The 26,107-nt window shown below is 41.1% G+C and overlaps 1 protein-coding gene across 12 annotated transcripts in view; it reads right to left on the reverse strand.

The window, feature by feature from the left end:
• Positions 1 to 26,107, reverse strand: part of WNK3 (WNK lysine deficient protein kinase 3) — a 176,446-nt gene that overhangs the window by 135,058 nt on the left and 15,281 nt on the right. For all 12 annotated transcript variants that reach the window (XM_054544627.2, XM_024241149.3, XM_054544625.1 and 9 more), the window contains one exon: positions 15,928 to 16,583. In XM_054544627.2, the coding sequence (XP_054400602.1) occupies positions 15,928 to 16,464 (537 nt within the window). In that variant the 5' untranslated portion in view covers positions 16,465 to 16,583. The remainder of the gene's footprint in view (positions 1 to 15,927; positions 16,584 to 26,107) is intronic.

A 26,107-nucleotide genomic window follows, 5' to 3' on the forward strand; every position in this document is an offset into this window, starting at 1 on the left:
TGAGACGGGAGGATCACTTGAACTCCAGAGGTGGAGGTTGCAGTAAGCCGACATCATGCCATTGTACTCCAGCCTGAGTGATAGAGTAAGACTCCATCTCAAAAAAAAAAAAAAAAAAAAAAAGCTCACTACTCTTCTACTTTTCTTCTTTTTTTTTTTGAGATGGAGTCTCGCTCTGTCACCCAGGCTGGAGTGCGGTGGCGTGATCTCAGCTCACTGCAAGCTCCGCCTCCCGGGTTCACGCCATTCTCCTGCCTCAGCCTCCCGAGTAGCTGGGACTACAGGCGCCGCCACCACGCCTGGCTAATTTTTTTTGTATTTTTAGTAGAGATGGAGTTTCACCGTGTTAGCCAGGATGGTCTTGATCTGCTGACCTCGTGATCCGCCCACCTCGGCCTTCCAAAGTGCTGGGATTACAGGCGTGGGCCACCGCGCCCAGCCAGGGGAAGTTAAATTGTTTAATGAGTACAGAGTTTCTATTTGGAATGATAAAAAAGTACTGGAGATGGACAGTGCTGAGGGATGTACAATGATGTAAATATACTTAATGCCACTGAAAAATTGCACACTTAAAAATGGTTAAGATGGCTGGGCGCAGTGGCTCACGCCTGTAATCCCAGCACTTTGGGAGGCCAAGGCAGGCGGATAACTTGAGGCCAGGAGTTCGAGACCAGCCTGGCCAACATGGTGAAACCCGATTCTCTACTAAAAATACAAAAATTAGCCGGGTGTGGTGGCACGCGCCTGTGATCCCAGCAACTCGGCAGGCTGAGGCATGAGAACTGCTTGAACCCAGGAGGCAGGGGTTGCAGTGAGCTGATATCACGCCACTTCACTCCAGCCTGGACAACAGAGTGAGACTCTGTCTCAAAAAAAAAAAAAAAAAAGGTTGAGATGGTAACTCTTATGTTATATATTAGACATTCTGCCACAATAAAAAATATTTTTTAGAAAGTTAAGGAAGTCAGCTGGGCACAGTGGTTCACATCTGTAATCCCATTACTTAGGGAGGCTAGGAAGGAGTTCAAGACCAGCTTGGGCAACAAAACAAGACCCCAACTCTACAAAATAGCTGGACATGGAGGCATGCACTTGTAGTCCTAGCTACTTGGGAGGCTGAGGCAGGAGGATCACTTGAGCCCAGGCGTTCAAGGCTGCAGCAAACTATGGTCACGCCACTGCACTCCAGCCTAGGCAAGAGAGCAAGACCCTGTCTTGAAAAAAAAATAAGGAACTCAGAGAACAAAAGCAAGGAAACAAGTAGAGTCTTTATGCTTTACTATCTGGCCTAATAAGTCTTTTCTCTTTTTTTTGAGATGGAGTCTTGCTCTGTCACCCAGGCTGGAGTGAGCGGTGTGATTTCGGTTCACTGCAACCTCCACTTCCCGGGTTCAAGCGATTCTCGTGCCTCAGCCTCCCCCAGTAGCTGGGATTACAGGTGCCCGCCATCACACCTGACTAATTTTTTTATTTTTAGTAGAGACGGGGTTTCGCCATGTTGGCCAGGCTGGTTTTGAACTCCTGACCTCAGGCAATCTGCCCACCTCAGCCTCCCAAAGTGCTGGGATTACAGGTGTGAGCCACTGCACCCAGCCCAACCTGACTAATAAGTCTTAAGTGCCCCTATAATTGGCTAGAAGTCCTCTACTCATGATAGACAGCAGATCTACTCTGAAGAATAATCAGTAATTCTTTTTTGAGACAGGGTGTCACTCTGTCACCCAGGCTGGAGTGCAGTGGCGCGATCTCAGCTCACTGCAACTTCCACCTCCCAGGTTCAAGCGATCCTCCCACCTCAGCCTACCAAGTACCTGGGACTACAGGCATGTGCCACCACACCCAGCTGATATTTGTATTTTTTGTAAAGATGGGATTTCGCCATGTTGCCCAGGCTGGTCTCAAACTCCTGAGCTCAAGTGATCTGCCTGCCTCAGCCTCCCAAAGTGCTAGGATTATAGGCATGAGTCACCATACCTGGCCAGAATAATGAATAAATTCTGATGCCTTCTGATTAAATTAGTAGAATGCCAAGTCTTTCATGTACCAGACTAAACTACCCTACTTCATCCTTTGATTCTACAGATTGAAAGTAGTCAGCATTAGGAATAAACAACTTTACAAAATTACAACTGTTTTCCCAGATATACTGCTGGAGGTGAAGTCTACTAAAAATGTAGAGCCAAGATCTTCAAAACTCCACTTCAAATTTAGCAAGGGGAAAGTAAACCTGTTAAAGTAGCACCAAAATCCAGAGGAAAATACTTAGAGTAGAGCTTTCAGCTACCACAGTAACATCGTTTAAACACACACACCCCTACATGCATTATTGTATTAATGACAACCACCTTGGTAGAGAAACTTTCACACATCATCAGTGAGAATTCTTACACAAGAAAGGAATGATGAGCCACAAAAGACAAACCAGAGAACAGCACTAGCTAATGAAGCTGACATAGTCAAATGCTGGGAAAATTCTGATCTACGAAAATGATCCCTAAATCTTGCTGTCTCAAGGTAAGGACACCAAGAAGAAAGCATCAAATATCAATTTCATATCAAATATCAGTGTTATAAATGTTCATTTATATAGCTGATAAATAGGAGTCAAATACAAATTTATCAAATAGATTTCAACTACTCCACACTACTTTAAAAAGAAATATTATCCTTTTATAAATGTTAACTAAACATTAAATCTATTATAACATATGGAATGCTAAAAGGGTACACAAAACCTTTCCTGAGACATGGCACAATACCAGTATGACCAACCTGCATATATATTTATTCAAGATAAGAAGGATTTCATTTCCAAAAAGTAAACTATGTCCTTATCAGCTATGTCTCTTAATGCAAACACCAACAATGATCTACAGAACCAAGTCAGAGGCTACATGGATCTGTTTCTGCAAATGTGAAAGGAGAAATCATTAACAATGATATAAAAGCTATATTATAAAATAACCTAATCAAGTAAGGATGAATATTACAAAGGCTTCAAAATGATGCTTAGCTTATAAAGCACTCTATCAATGAATTTTTTTTTCTTTTTAGAGAGACAGGGTCTCACTCTGTGTTGCCCAGGCTGGAGTGCAGTGGCACGATCATAGTTCACTGCAGCCTTGAACTCCTGGGCTCACATAATCCTCTTGCCTCAGTCTCCCAAATACCCAAGACACTACTGGGACATGCCACTATGCCTATGCTCAGCTTTTTTTTTTTTCTTTTTCTTTTTGTGGAGATGAGGCCTTGCTATGTTGACCAGGCTGGTCTTGAATTCCTATCCTCAAGCTATTCTCCTGCCTCAGCTTGAATATTCTTGATAAACATGAGGTTGCTCAGTATTTTAACACCACCATTTATTGAACACTAAAATGTCTCACATGCTTTACAAGTAATCTCTCTAATCGTCAATGTTTTCTTTTCTTTTTTTTTTTTTTTTTTGAGATGGAGTCTTGCTCTGTCACCCAGGCTGGAGTGCAATGGCATGATCTGGGCTCACCACAACCTCCACCTCCCGGGTTCAAGCAATTCTCCTGCCTCAGCCTTCTGAGTAGCTGGGATTACAGGCATGCGCCACCATGCCCCGCTAATTTTTGTATCTTTAGTAGAGGAGGAGTTTCGCCATGTTGGCCAGGCTGTTCTCGAATGTCTGACCTCAGGTGATCCACCCACCTCGGCCTCCAACAGTGCTGGGATTACAGGCGTGAGCTACCACCCCCAGCCAATGTTTTATTTCTTAAACTGGGCAGTAGGTACACAGTTTCCATTATGTTACTCTTTATTCTTTTTGGTACATCCAAAGTATTTATCATATTTTTCTTTAAAAGAAAAGTAAAAAATTAAGGCTCCAGTTAAGCTATCTGGCTTACCCAAGGTACCTAACTGGCACAGGCAACACTGGAACCCCGTATGTTGAATTCTGAATCCGAAGCACTTTCTAGTTCACTACTCTGCCTCTCAGAAACAGCAGTCATAGCAATGAGTGCAGATATCTCATTCACAAACCACTTTCCATGGAGAGATGGTGTAGTACCCCAGAACTCATGCTAAATGAAATTAACAGACACTGAGGATAATGATAATTTGTAAACGGTGACATCAACATATCAATTAAGAAATCACGGTATAATAGTCATAATCTGGCCATATTACCATACTAAAGCTTTGAGACAGCAATGGTATTAATACCTAAAGAAAAGTGCTTGGCTGGGCACAGTGGCTCACACCTGTAATCCCAACACTTTGGGAGGCTGAGGCGGGTGGATCACCTGAGGTCAGGAGTTCGAGACCAGCCTGGCCAACATGGCAAAACCCCGTCTCTATTAAAAATACAAAAATTAGCGTGGTGGCACATGCCTATAATCCCAGCTACTCAAGAGGCTGAGGCAGGAAATTCGCTTGATCCGGGAGGCAGAGGTTGCAGTGAGCTGAGATCGCGCCATCGCGCTCCAGCCTGAGTGACAGAGCAAGACTCCATCTCAAAAAAAAAAAAAAAGAAAGAAAGAAAAAAGAAAAGTGCTCACAAGTGGTAGTCAAGGTAATAAATCAAAAGGCAATAAACCATGCATAGAACCAGGTTCATTTATCTTCCAGAACTGCTGATCAAAGATGTCCTCATCCAATCAGAATGTGAGCATTCGGTTCATTTGGTCAGGCTCTTGCCTTAGCAGGAGGACATACAGGAACATCTAGCTCCTTTGTTCCGACTGTATAAGCACCAAGCCAGCTTCTGATTATAATTTAACTCCCCATGTAACTAGCCTAAAGACTATATAGAACATTTTACCTAACAACTATATTTCTCATTTTAAAATAATAAACTTGTGTCCTAGATTTAGGGGCTGGAGTGAACACAAGTCAGTCTCCCCAACTCCCCAACCTCTGGACATTGACAAAAGGTGAAGGCCAGATACTGAACCATGACAATCTAATCACGAAACTATTCCTCAGGTGCCCTTCAATGACACCATTAACTGACATCCCTTGAGTTTCAGTAGTTCAATGTTAAGAATCTTAAACAGGATCCATTTAAGAAATCATTTGTTCTAAAATGGTTAAAAACATAAAAGAATGATCTGCCCAAGTAACTAGTGAGTGGGAAATTCTTCAATCATCTATGTAAATGTTTTACATAGATATAATTGATGGAATACAAATCCTGACTCTGCTCCATTGGGAAAATTGCTTAATATATCTAATTTCAGTTCCACCATCTGAAAACTAATAATCCTTATCTCATATACCTATTCTAAGGATTAAATAAAATATTCAAATTAAGTACCAGTATAAATGTTCTATTAATGTTAATTTTGATAAATGGAAAATATATGATACCTGCTATTACTAACTATACCAAAGTATCTCAACCATAAATTCTCCCATTGTTGGGTTTCCAGAAACTTAACAGGTATACTGGGGAGAAATCACATAAAACTAACAGGTAACGCCAATTAATAAATGCAGAAGGAATGTGAGAAAAAAATCATTAGAACACTACAGTTATAATGATGACATGCAAGATACACCAACGGATGCTAAAATCAGCGGGCAAAACAGTATATTTGCATAGTCTCAAAGATCTACCCCCAAGATATTTACTAATATACAACAGGAAAAATAGTAACTTTACAGGAGAGAAAGCCTGGCAGATACCACCTTAACCAAGTGATCAAGATTATTATCACCAGTAATACAAAACAACACCATGTACCCCCAGTTATGATGCACTGAGGATGGTGCATCACTTCTGTGGTATTCCTGCCAAAAACGCATAGTCTAAATCTAAGCATGAGAAAACATAAGACAAAATCAAATTAAGGGGCAATCTAAAAAACAACTAAGGGCCAAGCATAGTGGCTCACACCTGTAATCCCAGCACTTTGGGAGGCCGAGGCAGGAGGAATGCTTGAGGCCAGGAGTTAGAGATCAGCCTCTTCAGCATAGCAAGACCCCATCTCTACCAAAAATAAAAATACAAGATATTAACATAAAGGAAGTCTGGGTGATGGGTATATAGGAACTTTCTATACTCTTTTTGCAACTCTTCTGTGAGTAGAAAATATATCAAAATAAAAAGTTTTTAAAAAAGAAAACTATGTAATAAAGGAGTGGTATCCCTGTTGCCCCCTACTGTCAACCCTACCATTTCCTTTAAACAAACCTATATTAAACAGCCCTTTCATCATTTCACTAACTCCAATTTCTAAGCCTTCTTATAACTGTAAACTCCTTCTACTGTAAGCTTTGTGAAAATGAGGCCTGTGTCTGCTTTTTCTCCCCATTATGTCCCTAGCACTTGGCATGTGTCTGGCACATTGCAGGTACTATTTATTTGTTGAATGAATGAACAAATGGCAGCTATAGTCTATTGTATTCATTTCCTATTGCTACTGTAACAAATTACAACAAACACAGTGGCTTAAAACAGAAATGTATTATCTGCTAGTTGTAGGGATCAAGAAATCCAAACTGAGTCTCTCTAGACTAAAATCAAGGTATCAGGAGGGCCGCATTTCTGCTGAAGGCTCTAGAGAAGAATGTTTCCTTATCTTTTCCAGCTTCTGGAGACTGTCCACATTCGTTGGCTCATTGTCAGCAATTGCATCACTCCAGCCTCTGCTTCCATCATCAGATCTCCTCCTCTGACTATGGCCATTCTGCCTCCCTCTTATAAGGACCCTTGTGATTACACTGGGTCCACCCAGATAATCCAGGGTAATCTTCCAATCCCCAGATCTTTAAGTTAATCGCATCTGCAGAGTCCTTTTTGTAATGTAAGATGACATATTCACAGGTTCCAGGGATTAGGACATGGACATCTTTGGGGGGCTATTTTCAGCTTACCACATGTATCAATTTTTTAAATCTATCAAGCAAATAATTAGCTCAAAACTAACTCACTCAACTAACTGAGGAAATTAATGCTATTTCCCAGACAAAGGCTATCTCCTGCCACTCCCACCCTTTGTCATTTTGTAAAAGCATTTGCCTTTGGTTTATATTTAATAAAGTTCGTGACTAGTTTTTAAACAGAGATGAGAACATGTATATTTAAGCAAGCTCTATCCCTCCTCCCTTCAATGTAATCATGCTTTGTCCATGACTGAATTCTACTTTTAGGGCTGGATCTGATGAAGAGAGTGGGAAATCAAACTGAATCAGACTATTTGGCGTGTGCCTATAATGTAATGAAGCACTTTCTTACACGGCTAAACAGAATCCAGAAACATTTCCAAGAGGGACATAAAAAGATTTGGGGAGCAAAATTAAGTGTCCCAGTACGAATATTGTAAACAACTATATTCAGAAACAGAAATTCTAGCATCTTTTTTTTTAATTACTTTTTCCTTTATTGGAAATTCAACTGTTTTCATATCTAATTCTAATTTCACAATCAAATGTAATAGGGCTAATGTCTCAAAATATAGTTTTCCCCAAAGTATACTTAGATGATGAATGAAAATAAAACAGAAATAAGTTCTTCCACAATTTTGATAGATGCTTCAGGTGTGGAAGTATGGATTTTTAAGCTGTTACTTCCACTGCATTGCTTTGAGTATATTCATTACTATAATGAAAGTATATTAGAATGCTTACTCAACATGTCAACCTGCTATACTCTATTGTGCCATTTTTTTCCTTTTGGTATTTCTTTTCAGTGTCGTGTTTGGTTCGGTTAAAAGGCTATAGCTCGAGTTGTTAGCTATCTAAGTGCTATTCAAAGGTCTGTTTACCCTCCAAAGTACACAATCACATATCTGACCACAGAGTGAGGCTTATTACAAGCACACTCAAATACATTTCAGAAAAAGTCAACAAAACGTATTTCAATATGATGTTTCTATATTTAGAAAAAGGTTCCATTGGCCGGGCACTGTGGCTCACGCCTGCAATCCCAGCACTTTGGAAGGCTGAGACGGGTGGATCACTTGAAGTCAGGAGTTCAAGACTAGCCTGGCCAAAATGGTGAAACCCAGTCTCTACTAAAAACACAAAAATTAGCTGGGCATGGTAGCACATGCCTGTAATCCCAGCAACTCAGGAGGCTGAGGCAAGAGAGTCGCTTGAACCCGGGAGGCAGAGGTTGCAGTGAGCCAAGATCATGCCATTGCACTCCAGCCTGGGCAACAAGAGTGAAACTCCCTCTCAAAACAAAAAAACAAACAAACAAAAAAAAGGAAATAGTTCCATTATATGAAGAAAACAAATGATAAATGTACTGGTGTAAGTATTTTCCAACTCATCATAGAGCAAAAACTGGTTGTATTTCCATGTGTAAAAGCTAAATGATGTTAATTTTCAAACTGTTAGTGGAGGAAGAAACTATTACAAACTCCTGTGATTGATTCTTTCTGAGAGTTGCTAAACTGGTCTTTCAGTAACATGTGACCAAGTCTTTCAACATCATAAACTAAAATATAGTCTTCTAAATAGCACTTACGACTTATAGCCCTCACTCACAGTAATTTACTAATTTACCAAGTAATTACCAAGTAATTTACCAAAGTTTTTACAAAGAACAATAGGTCAAAGTCTTTCCATTAATTTTTGTTTGTTTGTTTCTTTGTTTGATTTTTTTTTTTTTTGAGACGGAGTCTCGCTCTGTTGCCCAGGCTGGAGTGCAGTAGCGTGATCTTGGCTCACTGTAAGCTCCGCCTCCTGGGTTCACGCCATTCTCCTGCCTCAGCCTCCTGAGTAGCTGGGACTACAGACGCCCACCACTACACCTGGCTAATTTTTTGTATTTTTAGTAGAGACGGGATTTCACTGTGTTAGCCAGGATGGTCTTGATCTCCTGACCTCGTGATCCACCTGCCTCGGCCTCCCAAAGTGCTGGGATTACAGGCGTGAGCCACCGCACCAGGCCCCATTAATATATCTTTTAAATAAAGTTATGGGAGCCAGGTACAGTGGCTCATGCCTGTAAACCCGGTGTTTTTGGAGGCCAAGGTAGGAGGATCACTTGAACCCAGGAGTTCAAGACTAGCCTGAGCAACATAGCAAAACCCCATCTCTACAAAAATTAAAGACTGGGTACAGTGGCTCATGCCTGTAATTCCAGAACTTTGGGAGACCAAGGCAGGAGAATCACTTGAGCCCAGGAGTTTGAGACCAGCCCAAGCAACATAGTGAGACCCTGCCTCTAAAAAAATAATAATAAAATTAAAATGAAAGAAATTATAGCCGGGTGCAGTGGCTCACACCTGTAATCCCGTACTTTGGGAGGCTGAGGCAGGCAGATCACTTGAGGTCAGGAGTTTTAGAACAGCCTGGCCAACATGGTGAAACCCTGCCTCTACTAAAAATACAAAAATTAGGCCGGGCACAGTGGCTCACGCCTGTAATCCCAGCACTTTGGGAGGCCAAGGCGGGCAGATCACGAGGTCAGGAGATCAAGACCATCCTGGCTAACACAGTGAAACCCCGTCTCTACTAAAAATACAAAAAATTAGCTAGGTGTGGTGGCAAGCGCCTGTAGTCCCAGCTACTGGGAAGGCTGAGGCACGAGAATCACTTGAACTCAGGAGGCAGAGGTTGCAGTGAGCCAAGATCGCACCACTGCACTCCAGCCTGATGACACAGCAAGACTCCATCTCCAAAAATAATTAGCCGGGCGTGGTGGCGTGCACCTGTAATCAGTCCCAGCTACTCGGGAGGCTGAGACAGGAGAACTGCTTGAACCCAGGAGGCGGAGGTTGCAGTGAGCCGAGATCATGCCACTAGGAAGTCTGAGGGGGGAAGATTGCTGGAGCACAGGAGTTTGAGGTTGCAGTGAGCTACAATACGCCATTGCATTCCAGCCTGGGCAACAGAGCAAGACCTTGTCTCTTAAAAAAATCAAGTTATGGAAACCATAAAATATGAAAAACTTGAAATGCAGGTGTTTATAGCCAAATCCTAAATCTGAGAGTTTGTTTTCAACATCCTCAAAGTCAAATATCAGCAGTAAAATTTATCGCTCCCAGTTCTTTGCAGCACCATAAGGTCAATGTATTCTAAACAAATGGAGTAGGGCTGTTAAGAATTATTACACAATTTGCCTTTGCTTTGCTGGTGATAAAAAAGACAGAATTAGGCTGGGCATGGTGGCTCATGTCTGTAATCTCAGCACTCTGAGAGGCAGAGACAGGAGGACCTCTAGAAGCCAGGAGTTCGAGACTGGCCTGGACAACATAATGAGGCTGTCTCTACAAAAAACAAACAAACAGAATTATTTCACAAGACTCAAATATCCACAATGGGGAAGAAGGGAATGCCATCAAGAGAAAAAGGTATTAAAATCTATTGTTGAACTATAAATTTCAAATCAAACATACAAAAATAAAATTTAAATAAAAGAAAAGTACCAGGTAGAGTGGCTTGTGCCTGTAGTCCCAGCTACTTGGTTGGCCAAGGCAGGAGGATCACTTGAGCCCAGGACTTCAAGACCAATCTGGCAGACAGAGTGAGACTCTGTCTCTAAAAATCAAAAGGCCAGGTGGTGGTGGCTCATGCCTGTAATCCCAGCACTTTGGGAGGCCGAGACAGGCAGATCATTTGAGGCCAGCCTGGGCAACATGGCAAAACCCCGTCTCTACAAAAAATACAAAAATTAGCCAGGCATGGTGACACACATCTGTGGTCCCAGCTACTAGGGAGGCTGAGGTGGGAGAATCAATTAAGCCCACGAGGTCAAGGCTACAGTGAGCTGTGATCATACCACTGCACTCCAGCCTGGGTGACAGAGGGAGACCCTGTCTCAAAAAATAAAAAAGAAAAAAAAAAAAGAAAAGAATTACCTAACATTAGGGGAGAAAATTAAGCAAGAGGTAGTGTCAATGCTATAATTTACATATTTTAATAATGGTAATAAATAGAACATATATCAAATTGATAAGACAAAAGTATGGACATATCAATTATATATATATTATACATACAGTCTCACACACACATATAAAAAAAGAATGAAAAAGAATCTAGAATAATTTAGACACTTAAACTGCTCACTGGGGTCTTTTTCTACAGAATTGTTTAATTATATAATAAATAAGACTGTAGAAGAAGAATGAGAAATTGTACATTACAAACTGCATTGTACTCAGGAAGTAATTCAAAGATGATGCCCCTTATTCTCCTGGGATTATAAATAAGCTAGTTTTCTTAATTTCAAATATGCAGGCTGGGCACGGTGGCTCATGCCTGTAATTCCAGCATTTTGGGAGGCTAAGACATCTCTACAAAATATTTCAAAAAAAAAATTAGCTGGGGATGGTGGCCTATGCCTGTAGTCCCGGCTATTCAGGAGGATCCTTTGAGCCCAGGCATTCGAGGTTACAGTCAGCTATGATCATGCCACTGTACTCTAGCCTGGGCAACAGAGCAAGACTTTGTCTTTAAAAAAAAAAAAAAAAAAAAAAGGAGAAGATGAAGCAATATCCAAAAACTGATTAAATAAGTCCACTAATTCTGACATTCCTTTTAGAACAGAAAAATACAATTGTTGTTTTCTGTATAAATTAAAATGTACTTTATATATTTATTACATTTCCTCCACATTAGCGATTCTGAAATCTGGCTATGTATCCAATCACCTAGGGAACTTTTTTTTTGAGACAGGGTCTCATTCTGTCACCCAGGGTGGAGTGCAGTGGGGCACAATCACAACTCACTGCAGCCTCAAACTCTGGGGCTCAAGTGACTCTCCTGCCTCAATCTTCTGAGTAGCTAGGACTATAGGTGAGCACCACCATGCCCAGCATCTTGGGAACTTTTAAACAGTAAGTTCCTGGAGCTCATCTCCTAAAGATTCCAATTTGAGAAGTCTGGACTTGAAGTCGGAAATCAGAATACATAATATAATATGAAGATCATGTTAGTGTATTAAAGGAATGCCTACTGTGTTTCAGCTAGCTGTTGGGTTTGGTCCCATATTTCAAGTGCTTCCCAAACTCTACTTAACTGTGCATACAAATCACTTGGATGTGTTACTAAAAGTCAGATTCTGATTCAGAATGTCTGGAATGAGGCCTGGGAATATGCAGTTCTGACAAGCTCCCAGGTGATGTTCATGCTGCTGGTCCAGGGACCACATTTCGAGTAGTAAGACCTTATGAGATTTTTAAACCTTTCCACAGGTGAATGATAGAAGTCAGTATCCTACAGCCAGGCGCGGTGGCTCACACCTGTAATCCCAGCACTTTGGGAGGCCAAGGCGGGCAGATCACCTGAGGTCAGGAGTTCAAGACCAGCCTGGCCAGTATGTTGAAACCTGCCTCTACTAAAAATACAAAAATTAGCCGGGCATGGTGGTGCATGCCTGTAATCCCAGCTACTCGGGAGGCTGAGGCAAGAGAATCGCTCGAACCCAGGAGGCTGGAACCCAGGAGGTTGCAGTGAGCCAAGATTGTACCACAGCACTCCAGCCTGGGCAACAGAGCGAGACTCTGTCTCAAAAAAAAAAAAAAAAAAAAAAAAGAAGTCAGTATCCTATGCAGTTTCTCCCATTGAAATATTTTCAAGTTTTACCTAAACATCCTTTAACATAACTAGAGTACACAGCTTGCAAAATGATTGACTTATCTTTACTATGTACCCTACTACCAAGTGAATGGAAATTATTTCCCTCATTTACAGATGGTATCACGCAAAGTTGAGTGCTACTGATGTCACAATGCAGAGATGAAATTAAAATTTACATAACTTTCAATATTATACACAAGGATGTTCATCATAGCCATGGTTATAATAGTAAAACAGTAGAGAGAAAAACCTTGGCAGGCTACAGTGGCTCATGCCTATAATCCCAGCACTTTAGGAAGCCGAAGTGGAAGGAGCACTTGAGCCCAGAAGTGTGAGACCAGCTTGGGCAAAATAGTAAGACTTCATTTCTACAAAAAATAAAAACACGGCCAGGTGTGGTGGCTCACGCCTGTAATCCCAGCACTTTGGGAGGCCGAGGCAGGCAGATTACAAGGTCAGGAGTTTGAGACCAGCCTGGCCAATATGATGAAACCCCTATCTCTACTAAAAATACAAAAATTAGCCAGGCATGGTGGCACGCACTGTAGTCCCAGCTACTAGGGAGGCTGAGGCAGAATAATCACTTGAACCTGGGAGGTGGAGGTTGCAGTGAGCCGAGATTGTGCCACTGCACTCTAGCCTAGGCAACAGAGCACGACTCCATCTAAAACAAACAAACAAGCAAACAAAAAACACTATTACCTGAGTGTGGTGGCACACATCTGCAGTCCCAGCTACTAGGGAGGCTGAGGTGGGAGGATCACTTGAGCCCAGGAGGTTAAGGCTTCAGTGAGCCAAGACAGCACCACTGCATTCCAGCCTAGATGACAGCGTGAGATTACGTCTCCCAAAAAAAAAAAAAAGGCCCTACATATCCAACAATAGGGGACTGCTTAAATAACCTAGAAGAACCTTATAATGAAATACTAAGCATCTATTTAAAAAAAATTATGTAGGCCAGGCACACTAGCTCATGCCTGTAATCCCAGCACCGTGAGAGGCCAAGGCAGGCAGATGGCTTGAGCCCAAGAGTTTGAGACCAACTGGGGCAACATGGCAAAAGCCCATCTCTACTAAAAATACAAAAACAAACCTGCACGTTGTGCACATGTATCCTAAAACTTAAAAGTATAATAAAAAAAAATACAAAAAGAAAATTAGCCAGGAGTGGTGGCACGCACCTGTAGTCCCAGCTACTCCAGAGGCTGAAGTGGGAGAATTGCTTCAGCCTGGGAGGCGGAGGTTACAATGAGCCAAGATCATGCCACTGCACTCCAGCCTGGGCAAAAGAGTGAGACTCTGTCTCAAAAAATAAAATTAAAAAATTAATAAAATAAATAAAAAATAAAAAATGGGGGTGGGTGGGAGGAGGGAGAGCATCAGGAAGAACAGCTAATGGTTGCTGGGCTAAATACTTAGGTGATGGGATGATCTGTGCAGCAAACCACCATGGCACACGTTTACCTATGTAACAAACCTGCACATCCTGCACATGTATCTCTGAACTTAAAATAAAATTTGGAAATCAAAAAATAAAATTTAAAAAGAAAAAAATTATGTAAATATACACTAACAAAAATAAATAAATATACACTTACAGATAATGAAAAGACATTCAAGATAAGTGAAAATAAAGATTATAAAATTTTATAGAAAGATATATGTGTGTGTGCATATATATATATATATATATATATTTATACCAGAAAGATGTATATACTAAAATGTTTAAAGCATTGTACTCAAAGTACTGGAATTTTAGGTGATTCTGATGCTTGCTTGCCTGCATTATCTAATATTTGTACTACAATGTATACCATATAAAATTCTTAAAGGGTAAAAAGCAGGTGAGAATAAAACCAAGCAAACTCCACACATGCACATACTTTTCGAGGCCCACTGGAATGGGTCTGACTGATAAGTAACTTGCTTTCTCTAAAGAGCGTTCAAGGGACTCCCTAAATTAGAAGCACTTAGAAAGTTTTTTAAAAATTGCAGTCTTGCACCCCAATCCAGATTTATTGAATCAGAATTTGTACCAATGGGCCCTAGAGTTTGCATATGAAGCAAATACTGACTCTTATAAACAGTAAAGTTTGGAAACCATGGCATTAAACAAAAAGCTTCCTAGAAATGCAGAAGCCTGGACTAAATTCCAACCTATCTGAACAGCAACCTACAGCAAATTCAGAATGAATGAAATCATGGTGTTTTCATACATATACACCTACACTCGCAGAGACCACTGGAATTTGAGCAACAGAAACCTGTTCTTAGCAACTGGTTTTATTCCATCTTAATTTTAAGCATCCCGTGTGATCAATAACCATTTCCCATGGGCTGACTGAGGTCACAAAGGTTTTCCTTATATTTGACCCACATCTGTCTAAAACTTCTCATTATAACCCCTTCTATGATGTTCTGTCCCTGTTTAGTTCTTCATTAATTAAAAGTACTACATGAACATTTATTATGGAACCAAATATGTACGCAATTCAATCATTCTCCTGTTGCTTTCATTTCTCATTTCTAAACACATTCTAGTTGAATAACTTCAATAGATTCTGGTGATTATTTCTTCCAGAGATACTCTCTGAGGTAAACTCAAAGGCATCATGAGCTTCTATCAGTAAAGGTCCTCAAAGAATCAAGTAAAACCTTTCCTGTTCTGAAAAACACCACATGAACCCCCAAGATTTTGCTGAAAGAAAAAGAGAAAAGGTATATGCCACACTGAATATATTTCCCTATCACATTCTCAAGTACTTAGTATAACAATCAACTCATAAGTCATATATTTATGAAAAGTTTTCAAAAGGAGACATTAAGAGTTTGGGGACTTTGCTAAAGCTAACAAATTAAAACAGTTTTTCCAAAAGAAAGTCATAATAGGCCAGGAGCCATGACTCATGCCTGTAATCCCAACACTTTGGGAGGCCGAGGCGGGAGGATCACCTGAGGTCAGGAGTTCAAGACCAGCCTGGTCAACATGGTGAAACCCTGTCTCTACTAAAAAACCAAAAAATTAGCGGGGCGTAGTGGCATGCACCTGTAATCCCAGCTATTTGGGAGGCTGAGGCGGCAGAGGTTGCAGTGAGCCAAGATTGCGCCACTGCACTCCAGCCTGGGTGACAGATCAAGATTCCATCTCAAAAAAAAAAAAAAGAAAAAGAAAAAGAGAAACAAAGCCATGATAGATTTTTTTTTTTTCTTCCCCTTTAAAACAGAAAAGAAAACAACAGGAGAAAAAAAAGTTTAGAGTGAGCTACTAAGAGGATATAGGAAAGGACCATAATTTCTAGGATGTGGGGGACAAGCCCTTCATTTTATTTTAATCCATGATACATTTTAATCATGAATCACACAGAAGGCCAGGCCAGCTTAAACTTGAATTTATTATAACCAAGAAGATTATATACCTACCTGCAGCTCACACCAAGCAACCTCAACCCATGTTTCAGTGTCCAGTCCTTTATATACTGTTTTAAATGCTCCTCTTCCTAGTTCTATGTCAAATTTCAGGAATCTGCCACTAGGAGAAGTAGCTACAGCCTTCATTTCTGCTTCTTCTTCCATTTCCTTTTCATTTTTCTCCTTGAAACAATCTTTTGAGATTTCTGAGGTTGACTTTGAACACTGTTCATATTTAACTTCTTGTCCACCTCTCAGCACATTTGAAGGAAGCTTATCTACTCTTGGAATATTCATTGCAGCCTTAATTCTCTCATCTTTGGGGGATGATTCGGCAACTTTGTCATCTTCCGTCATTTCAACACTCTTTCGGAAAAATCTCTTCCTTTCTACAGTTTCCCCAGAAGCAGAGAAGGTGCTGTTTTTCTCCTTTAGTCTAGCTTCTACTGTCAAAGTTGCAGCGACCTGGGGAACTCTGTTTTCAAATGAAATTCCATCAGGTTTCTCAGAATCTTCTGTGCTGGCTGGATCCCCTGAATCAGTGGCCATTGTAATTAAAGTTGGCACTAAAATTTTTCCTGTTTCTACTCTTCAGTCCAGTTACATCTCAGGTATCAGAATTATCAGAATGGACTTCCTTTTGCGTGGTCATGTATTTCCATAGCAACCTGAAGGGGGGGGAAAAAGATATTTTAAAATCACCCTACAAAGGAAATCATTAAGGAGAAAACAAATCACCTGATTTTTTAATCCCTTTTTCCTTAATAAGAAGTTTATTCTTTTTTCTGTCCAATCTTAGGAACCAGCAGACTCTAGGGACTGTGTCTTATCTTGTTTACCATTAGTCCTCAGTGCCTAGCAGACTACTTAGTATATAGCTCAATCTGTCTTCATATTGCATGAATATTGGTTAGAAACCTAGTTCTCAGCTCCATCTGTCAATCCATCAAATTCAAAATGAGTACCCAAACCCTGAGTTCACTTAGCCACAATGTGACAAACACAGTAAGTAAAACAACCACATGGTTTCTAGGTGGTTTTTCTCTAAAATTCTGAATTCGTCAATAGTAGTTTCTTTTACTGTACTAAAATATACATATCGTCAAATTTACCATTTTAACCATTTTTAATTATACAATTCAGTGGTGTTAAGTACATTCACAGTGTTGTGCAATCATCACTACTATCCATGCCCAGAGCTTTTTAATCATCCCAAATTGAAACTCTGTACCAGTTAAACAATGATTCCCTATCAGCCCCCACCCACCCCTGGTAACTTCTATTCTACTTTCTGTCTCTATGAATTTGCTTATTCTAGGTAATTCATATAAATGGAATCAGACCACATTTGTCCTTTTGTGTCTGGCCTATTTCACTTAGTATAATATTTTCAAGGTCCACTGATGTTGTAGCATGTATCAGAATTTCATTCCTTTTTAAGGCTGAATAATATTCCATCATATGTTATAGACCACATTTTGTTCATCCCATTCATCTGCCAACGGATTGGATTGCTTCCACCTTTTGACTATTGTGAATGTTGCTGCTATAAACATCCAACAGCAATTTGAAATAATGCAAATATTTATAAGCTTGCCTTCAGATTTTAACAGAAACTATTGTCAAATATTAATATACTATCCTAAAACAATAGCAAGAAAGACTCAAAACCACGTATTCTTTTAAACTAGCAATTCTACTTATAGAAACTTGCCTTAGAAAATAGTCAAGAATCTGTGCAAAGATTTAACTATAAAGATGTTCATTCTAGCACTTACGGAAAAAACTAAACATAAGCCTAATTGGTGTTTAATTAAGTATCTCAAAATGAGGTATGCCACAACATTAAAAATAACACTGTAGGCTGGGCACGGTGGCTCACACCTGTAATCTCAGCACTTTGGGAGGCCGAGGCGGGCAGATCACTTGAGGTCAGGAGTTCGAGGCCAAACCAGCCTGGTTTAGTGAAACCCTGACTCTACTAAAAATACAAAAAAAATTAGCAGGGTGTGGTGGCAGGCGCCTGTAATCCCAGCTACTCGGGAGGCTTAGGCAGGAGAATCACTCGAACCTGGGAGGCTGAGGTTGCACCACTGCACTCCAGCCTGGGCGACAGAGACTCTGTCTCAAAAAACAAAACAACAACAGTAAAACACTGTAGTCTTCAGTGAGATAAAAGACGTTCCCTGTATATTATATGGTTAAATGTAAAAAGGAATATATACAAGCTTACAGACATAACTCTGAAATTATGGATTTTTCTTTCTGCTTTTTTGTATTTTCTAAAACTCTGCACAATAAACATATGAAAATATGTGGGAAAAAGTTTTTCAAGTGAGTAGTCAAACCACCAATAAGAAAATGCTTCCCTTCTCACCACAATCACGCACTGCAAAGTTAAGCCTGTATACTTCTTACTATGTTAGGCGCCTCAAAGGGCACAGTTTGTCACAAAGATTTGTTAAGAATTATGTCAAACCAAAAGTGCACAGAAATATCAAATTTGAAAAGCTGAAGAAAAAAAACCCTAAACTAAAATAAACAAAATAAAAATAAAATAAAATAAACAAAATAGAGACAAATACTCCAAGTTGTTCTACACATTCAACTCACTTCATCAAAATTCCAGCTGATTTCTTTGCAGAAAACATCAAGCTAATCCTAAAATGCATATAGAATTTCAAGGGACCCATAATAATCAAAGCTAATACAATCTTGAAAAAGAACAAATTTGGAGGATCCATACTTCTTGATTTAAAAACCTACTACAAAGGTACAGTATTAAGACAGTATGGTCCTGGCATAAGAATAGATGTATAGATAAATGGAATTAAAATTGAGTTCAGAAATAAAGCCATATTATTTATGGTTAATTGATTTTCAACAAGAATAGCCGGGTGCAGTGGCTCACGCCTGCAATCTTAGCACTTTGGGAGGCCAAGGTGGGTGGACTGCCTGAGCTCAGGAGTTCGAGACCATCCTGGGCAACATGGTGAAACCCTGTCTCTATAAAATACAAAAAATTAACCAGGCGTGGTGGCAGGTGCCTGTAGTCCCAGCTACTCAGGAGGCTGAGGCAGGAGAATCACTTGAACCTGGGCGGTGAAGGCTGTGAATCGCTTGAACCTGGGAGGTGGAGGATGCAGTGAGCTGAGATCTCACCACTGCACTCCAGCCTGGGTGACAGAGTGACACTCTGTCTCACCCCTGCCCCACCCTCCCCACCCCCCAAAAAAACCCACAAGGTTGCCAAGAAAATTCAATGGGGGAAAGAATATTTTTTCCAACAAATGGTGCTGGGATAACTGGATATCCACATGCAAAAGAATGAAGTCAGATCCTCTAGTAAGTTTTTCTGGACAAAAAAATGCCTGAGTTGAGTCTCAAAGAAAGATAATTAGCTGATCCAGGCAGAGGGAAGATCACAAGCAAAGGCATTAAACAGTATGGAGTAAGTGTATGAGTGGTATCATGAGCAGTTGTTTACATGCGTATCAGAAGAAGCAGGCAGATGAGGACAGAGAGGCAGATAGACACCAAGGACTTCTATGCCGTACAATGTAAAACAAGGAGACCCATTAAAAAGCTACTGCAACAATCCAGAAGAGATGATGAGGTTTGAATGAAAATAGTGGCAGGAGGGATAGGTTCAAGACACATTAGGGAACTACTAAATGCAAGAAAATTTACTGTCTGAATGAATATGGCTGTGAGGGAAAAGAAAGAGTCTTACAGTGACTCACAAAAATTTGCCAACCAGATGACATTACTAGGGCATATCTATGTTAATACCAAAGCTAAGAATTGAACTCACGAAGGTCTCTATGAGGTTACACTGCCAAATCAATATACTTCCAAAGTCACTTAATAAGACTAGTATTGTATGCAAGTGAAAAAAGATAACTAGTTTAACTCTTTATTTTGAAATAATTTTTGACTTGGGAAAAAAAACCTGCAAGAGCATAAAAAGAATCCAGTATTCACCGAGGTTCCCCAAATGTTAAACATTTTAGGTGAGATTTTAAACCTCAAGAGCAAAACTCCACAAGTTAGACAAAAGGACATCTAAGCAAGGAGCCAAAAATAGTTAAGTCAGAGAATTTAAGTTGGAAAGCCTTCAAAATTTTTTTACTACAGAACCTCTTTTAAAAAAATAAAATCTTTGGCTGGGTGCGGTGGCTCACGCCTGTAATCCCAGCACTTTGGGAGGCCAAGGTGGGTGGATCATGAGGTCAGGAGTTCCAAGACCAGCCTGGCCAAGATGGTGAAACCTCATCTCTACTAAAAATACAAAAATTAGCTGAGTGTGGTGGCGGGCGCCTGTAATCTCAGCTACTCAGAGGCTGAGGCAGAGAATTGCTTGAACCCGGGAGGTGGAGGTTGCAGAGAGCTGAGATTGCGCCACCGCACGCTAGCCTGGGCGACAGAGCGAGACTAGTCTCAAATAAATAAATAAATAAATAAATAAATAAAATATTTGAGGCCAGGTGCAGTGGATTACACCTGCAATCCCAAGTACTCAGGAGGCTGAGGCACAAGAATCGCTTGAACCCAGGAGGCAGAGGTTGTCGTGAGCCGAGATCACACCACTGCACTCAGGACTGGGTGACAGAGTGAGACCCTGTCTCAAAAATAAATAAAATAAAATAAAATCTTTGGCCAGACACAGTAGCTCATGCTTATAATCCCAGGAATTTGGGAGGCCAAGGAGGGAGGATTGCTTGAGCCCAGGAGTTTGAGACCAGCCTGGGCAACATGGCAAGACCCCATCTCTACAAAAAAATTACAAAATTAGCTGGGTATGTTGGCATGTGCCTGTAGTCCAAACTCCAGGAGGCTGAGGCAGGAGGATCCCTTGAGCCCAGGAGGACAAGGTTGTAGTGAGATTGACAGAGCCACTGCACTCTAGCCTGGGTGACAGAAACCTTGTCTCAAAACAAAAAAAACTTTGCCTTCAGGTCCATGGTGTTGGGAAAATTTTTTTTTAATTTAAAAACAACAGGTTGGGCTGGGCATGGTGGCTCACACCTATAATCCCAGCATTTTGGGAGGCCAGGGCAGGCCGATTACCTGAGGTCAGGAGTTCTAGACCAGCCTGGCCAACATGGCGAAACCCCGTCTCTACTGAAAAATACAAAAATTAGCCAGGTGTGGTTGTGCATGCCTGTAATCCCAGCTACTTGGGAGGCTGAAGCTCAAGAATCGCTTGAACCCAGAATGCAGAGGTTGCAGTGAGCCCAGATCACGTCACCGCATTCCAGCCTGGGCAACAGAACAAGAACCTGTTTCAAAAAAAAAAAAAAGTACTTAGCCAGGCATGGTGGCATGCACCTGTAGTCTTCGCTACCGGGGAGGCTGAGGTGGGAGAATCACCTGGGCCTGGGAGGTTGAGGCTACAGTAAGCCACTACAGTCCAACCTGGGTGACACAGTGAGACTCTGTCTCAAAAAAAATTAATTAAAATAAAAAACAAAATAAAATCTTATTCAGACCCCTAATATACTAGAGGAGTGGCAAGTACTGGTGCTCTGGTATAATAATTCTAACACCTGGCTTCCCAACGTATAGGATAAGAAGCAAATAAGACCTGGGCACGGTGGCTCACACTTGTAAACCCAGCACTTTGGGAGGCTGAGGTGGGTGGATCACCTGAGGTCAGGAGTTCCAGACCACCCTAGCCAACATGGTGAAACCCCATTTATATTAAAAATACAAAAATTAGCCGGGTGTGGTGGTACATGCCTATAATCCCAGCTGCTCGGGAGGCTGAGGCATGAGAACAGCTTGAATCTGGGAGGCAGAGGCTGCAGTGAGCCAAGACCATGCCACTGCACTCCAGCCTGGGTGACAGAGCAAGACTCTGTCTCAAAAAAAAAAAAAAAAAAAAGAAGCAAATAAGAAGGATGAAGAAAGAAATCTTCCCTCAGTCTTTTAAAAACCAGTACCCTAAGACAAAAATATGTTACTAGAGACAAGGAGGGGCATTTTACGTAGATAAAAGTTAATACATCAAGACAATATACCATAAACACATCTAACAACAGAGTCCCAAAATACATTTAATAAAAACTGACAAAACTGGAGAAATAGATAATTCAATAATAGCAAAAGATTTCAATACCCCACTCTCAATAATGGAGAGAGTAACTAGACAGAAAACCAACAAGTATATGGAAAACTTGGTCAATACTATCAACCAACTTGACCTAAGTGACATCTACAGAACACTTCACCCAACAATAGCAAAATAGACATTCTTTTCAAGCACACATAGAACATTCTCTGAAAAAAAAATCATATGCTATGCAATAAAACAAATCTCAACAAATTTAAAGAGATTGAAATCATACAAAGCATGCTCTCCTACCAAAAATGAATAAATTAGAAATGAACAACAGGGTAAGGACAGACATATAGGTCAATGGAACTGAGAGTCTAAAAGCCCTAACATTTATGATCAATTGATTTTCAATATAGAGGTCAAGACCATTCAATGGGAAAAGAACAGTTATTTCAACTAAACTTGTGGCATAACTGCAATCCACATGCAAAAGAATGAAGCTGGACCCCAACCTCATACCATACACAGAAATTTAAAAGTGGATCACAGTCCTAAATACAAAAGCTAAAACTATAAAACTTTTAGAAGAAAACATTGGAGTAAATCTTAGTAACTCGGGTCAGATGATGAATTCCCAGCCACAACACTAAAACCACAAGCATAAAAGAGAAAATTAAGAAGCTGCACCTCGACTGGGCGCAGTGGCTCACGCCTCTGTTTGGGAGGCCAAGGCAGGTGGATCACTTGAGGTGAGGAGTCTGAGACCAGCCTGGCCAACATGGTGAAACCCCATCTCTACTAAAAATACAAAAATTAGCCAGGCATGGTGGCATGTGCCTGTAATCCCAGCTACTCAGGAGGTTGAGGCACAAGAATCGCTTGAACCTGGGAAGCAGAGGTTACAGTGAGCCAAGATCACGCCTCTGCACTCCAGCCTGGGTAACAGAATAAGACTCGGTCTCAAAAAAACAAAAAACCAAAAGAACAGAGAAGCTTCACCTCATCAAAATTTTAAACTTTTGTGCTTCAAAGGATACCTTCAAGAAAGTGGTGAAGACAACCTACAGGGCAGGAGAAAGTATGTGCAAATCATATATGTGATAGGGGATGGTATCAAACTATATCAAGAACTCAATAATGGCCAGGCGCAGTGGCTCACACCTGTAATCCCAGCACTCTGGGAGGCTGAGGCGGGTGGATCATTTGAGATCAGGAGTTCAAGACCAGCCTGGCCAACATGGTGAAACCCCATCTCTACTAAAAATACAAAAATTAGCCGGGCAGTAGTGGCGCACGCCTGTAATCCCAGCTACTCAGAAGGCTGAGGCAGGAGAATCGCTTGAGCCTGGGACGTGGAGATTGCAGTGAGCTGAGATCACACCACTGCACTCCAGCCTTGGTGACAGAGTGGGACCCTGTGTAAAAATAAATAAATAAATAAATAAATAAATAAAATAACCCAATAATGACCAGACAAATAATCCAATCTTAAAATGGGCAAAAGATCTGAATAGACATTTCTATAAAGAAGAAATCCAAAAGACCAATAAACACATAAGAAGTTGTTCCATCCACATCATTACTTATTGTGGAAATGCAAATCAAAGCCACGATGAAATGCCACTTCATACCCTACAATAAAAAAAAGACAGTAACAAGTGCTGGTAAGCATATGAAGAAAACAGAACCCTCATACATTGCTAGTGGGAATGTAAAATGATACAGCTGCTTTGGAACACAGTCTGGCAGTTCCTCAGTAAGTTAAACAGAGTTACCATATAATATCATCTACCTAAGAGAAATGAAAACATATGTCCACACAAAAACTTGTACAAGTGTTCATAGCAGCACTATTCACAATAGCCAAAAGGTGGAAACAATCCAAATGTCTATCAACTGATGAATGGATAAACAAAATGTATTAGGTGTAATAGAATATTAATGGGCAGGCTGGGCACAGTGGCTCACGCCTGTAATCCTAGCACTTTGGGAAGCCGAGGTAGGTGGTGAATCATTTGAGGTCAGGAGTTCGAGACCAGCCTGGCCAACATGGTGAAACCCCATCTCTACTAAAAATACAAAAATTAGCCAGGCGTGGTAGTGGGTACCTATAATCCCAGCTACTCAGGAGGCCGAGGCAGAAGAATCGCTTGAACCCAGGGGGCAGAGGTTGCAGTGAGCCAAGATGGCGCCACTTCACTCCAGCCTGGGCGAAAGAGTGAAGCTCCGTCTCAAAAAAAAAAAAAGAATATTACTGGGCAATAAAAATAAATGGTGTCAGGTGTGGTGGTGCACACCTATAATCTCAGTTACCCAGGAGGCTGAGGTGGGAGGATCACTTGAGCCCAGAAGTTCAAGGCTGCAGTGTGCTATGATCACGCCCATGAATAGCCACTGCCTGCTACCCTGGGCGACATAGTGAGGTCCCATCTCTAAAAATAAAAAATAAAAATAAAAAAAAAGGAATGGAGTATTGATATATGCTACAACAAGGATGAACCATGAAGACATTATGCTAAGTGAAAGACGTCAGAGGAAAAGACTGCATACTATATGATTTCATTTATATGAAATGTCCAGAAAATACAAAGCTACAGAAACAGAAAATAGATCAGTGGTTGGGGCTGGGGCACAGGAACAGGATTGACTGCAAATAAGCACAAGCAATCTTTCAGGGATGATGGTAATGAACTAAAATTGAGTTGTAATCAAGATTTTACAACTCTATAAATTTACTGAAAATCATTGACTTTTATATTATATTTTATATTATATTTGTAAATTCTATGTTATATAAATTGTATCTCAATAAAATATGATGTCCTGGCCAGGGCCAGTGGCTAACACCTGTACTCCCAGTATTTGGGGCGGGAGCTGCCGAGGCAGAAGGATAGCTTGAGCCCAAGAGTTTGAGACCAGCCTGGGCAACACAGGGAGACCCTGTCTCTACAAAAAATAAAATTAAAGAAATAAGCTGGGCATGGTGGTCCACGCCTATAGTCCCAGCTACTAAGGAGGCAGAGGTGGGAGGATCACTTGATCCCAGGAGGCTACAGTGAGCCATGATTGCAACATTGCACTCCAGCCTAGGTGACAGAGAGAGATTCTGCCTATAAAAAAAATTTTTTTTAAATATGGCTGGGTGCGATGGTACACGCCTGTAATCCCAGAACTCTGGGAGGCCAAGGTGGGCAATCACCTGTGGTCAGGAGTTCCAGACCAGCCTAGCTAACATGGTGAAACCCTGTCTTTACTAAAAATACAAAAATTAGCTGGGCATGGTGGCGGGCACCTGTAATTCCAGCTACTCGGGAGGCTGAGGCAGGAGAATCACTTGAACCCAGGAGGCAGAGGTTGCAGTGAGCCAAGATCGTACCATTGCACTCCAGACTGGGTGACAAGAGTGAAATCTGTCTCAAAAAAAAAAAATATGAAAGTAAAACATTTTGATGAAAATCAAAACCATCACGTTATCAAATATGCCTTTCAAAAACTATACTTACCCTCCCACCCCTCATTGTGTCCACTCTCATCTTTAGGCTGGCCTCCTGGATTAAGAATCCCAGGAGGAAATTAAAGGCCTGACAACAATAAAATGTAATAGCTGGTGAATAAACAACGAATAAGAAAAACTAGGCCAAGAACTTCACTAAGTATAACATATCTGGGGCCATCATGGATTCAATAGCTTCCTTTTTTTTTTTTTTTTTTTTTGAGATAGGGCCTCACTCTGTTACCCAGGATGGAGTGCAGTGGAGCAGTCATGGCTTCCTGCAGCCTTGACCTCCCTGGGATCAAGTGATCCTCCCACTTCAGCATCCCGAGTAGCTGGGACTACAGGCGTGAGCCTCCACAACTAGCTAACTTTTTATATTTTTTTGTAGAGACAGGGTTTTGCCATGTTGCACAGGCTAGTCTCAAACTCCTGGGCTCAAGCAATCTGCCCTCATCACCCTCCCAAAGTGCTGGGATTATAGGCATGAGCCACCATGCCAGGCCTCAATAGTTTCTTGACTATGGTATATGTGGGGCCATCATGGATCTTGACCATAAAACAGTTTAAGAACACAGGCTCGGCCGGGCACGGTGGCTCATGCCTGTAATCCCAGCACTTTGGGAGGCCGAGGAATG

The sequence above is a fragment of the Pongo abelii genome, chromosome X (genome assembly GCF_028885655.2).
Source record: "Pongo abelii isolate AG06213 chromosome X, NHGRI_mPonAbe1-v2.0_pri, whole genome shotgun sequence".
Lineage (NCBI taxonomy): Eukaryota > Metazoa > Chordata > Mammalia > Primates > Hominidae > Pongo > Pongo abelii.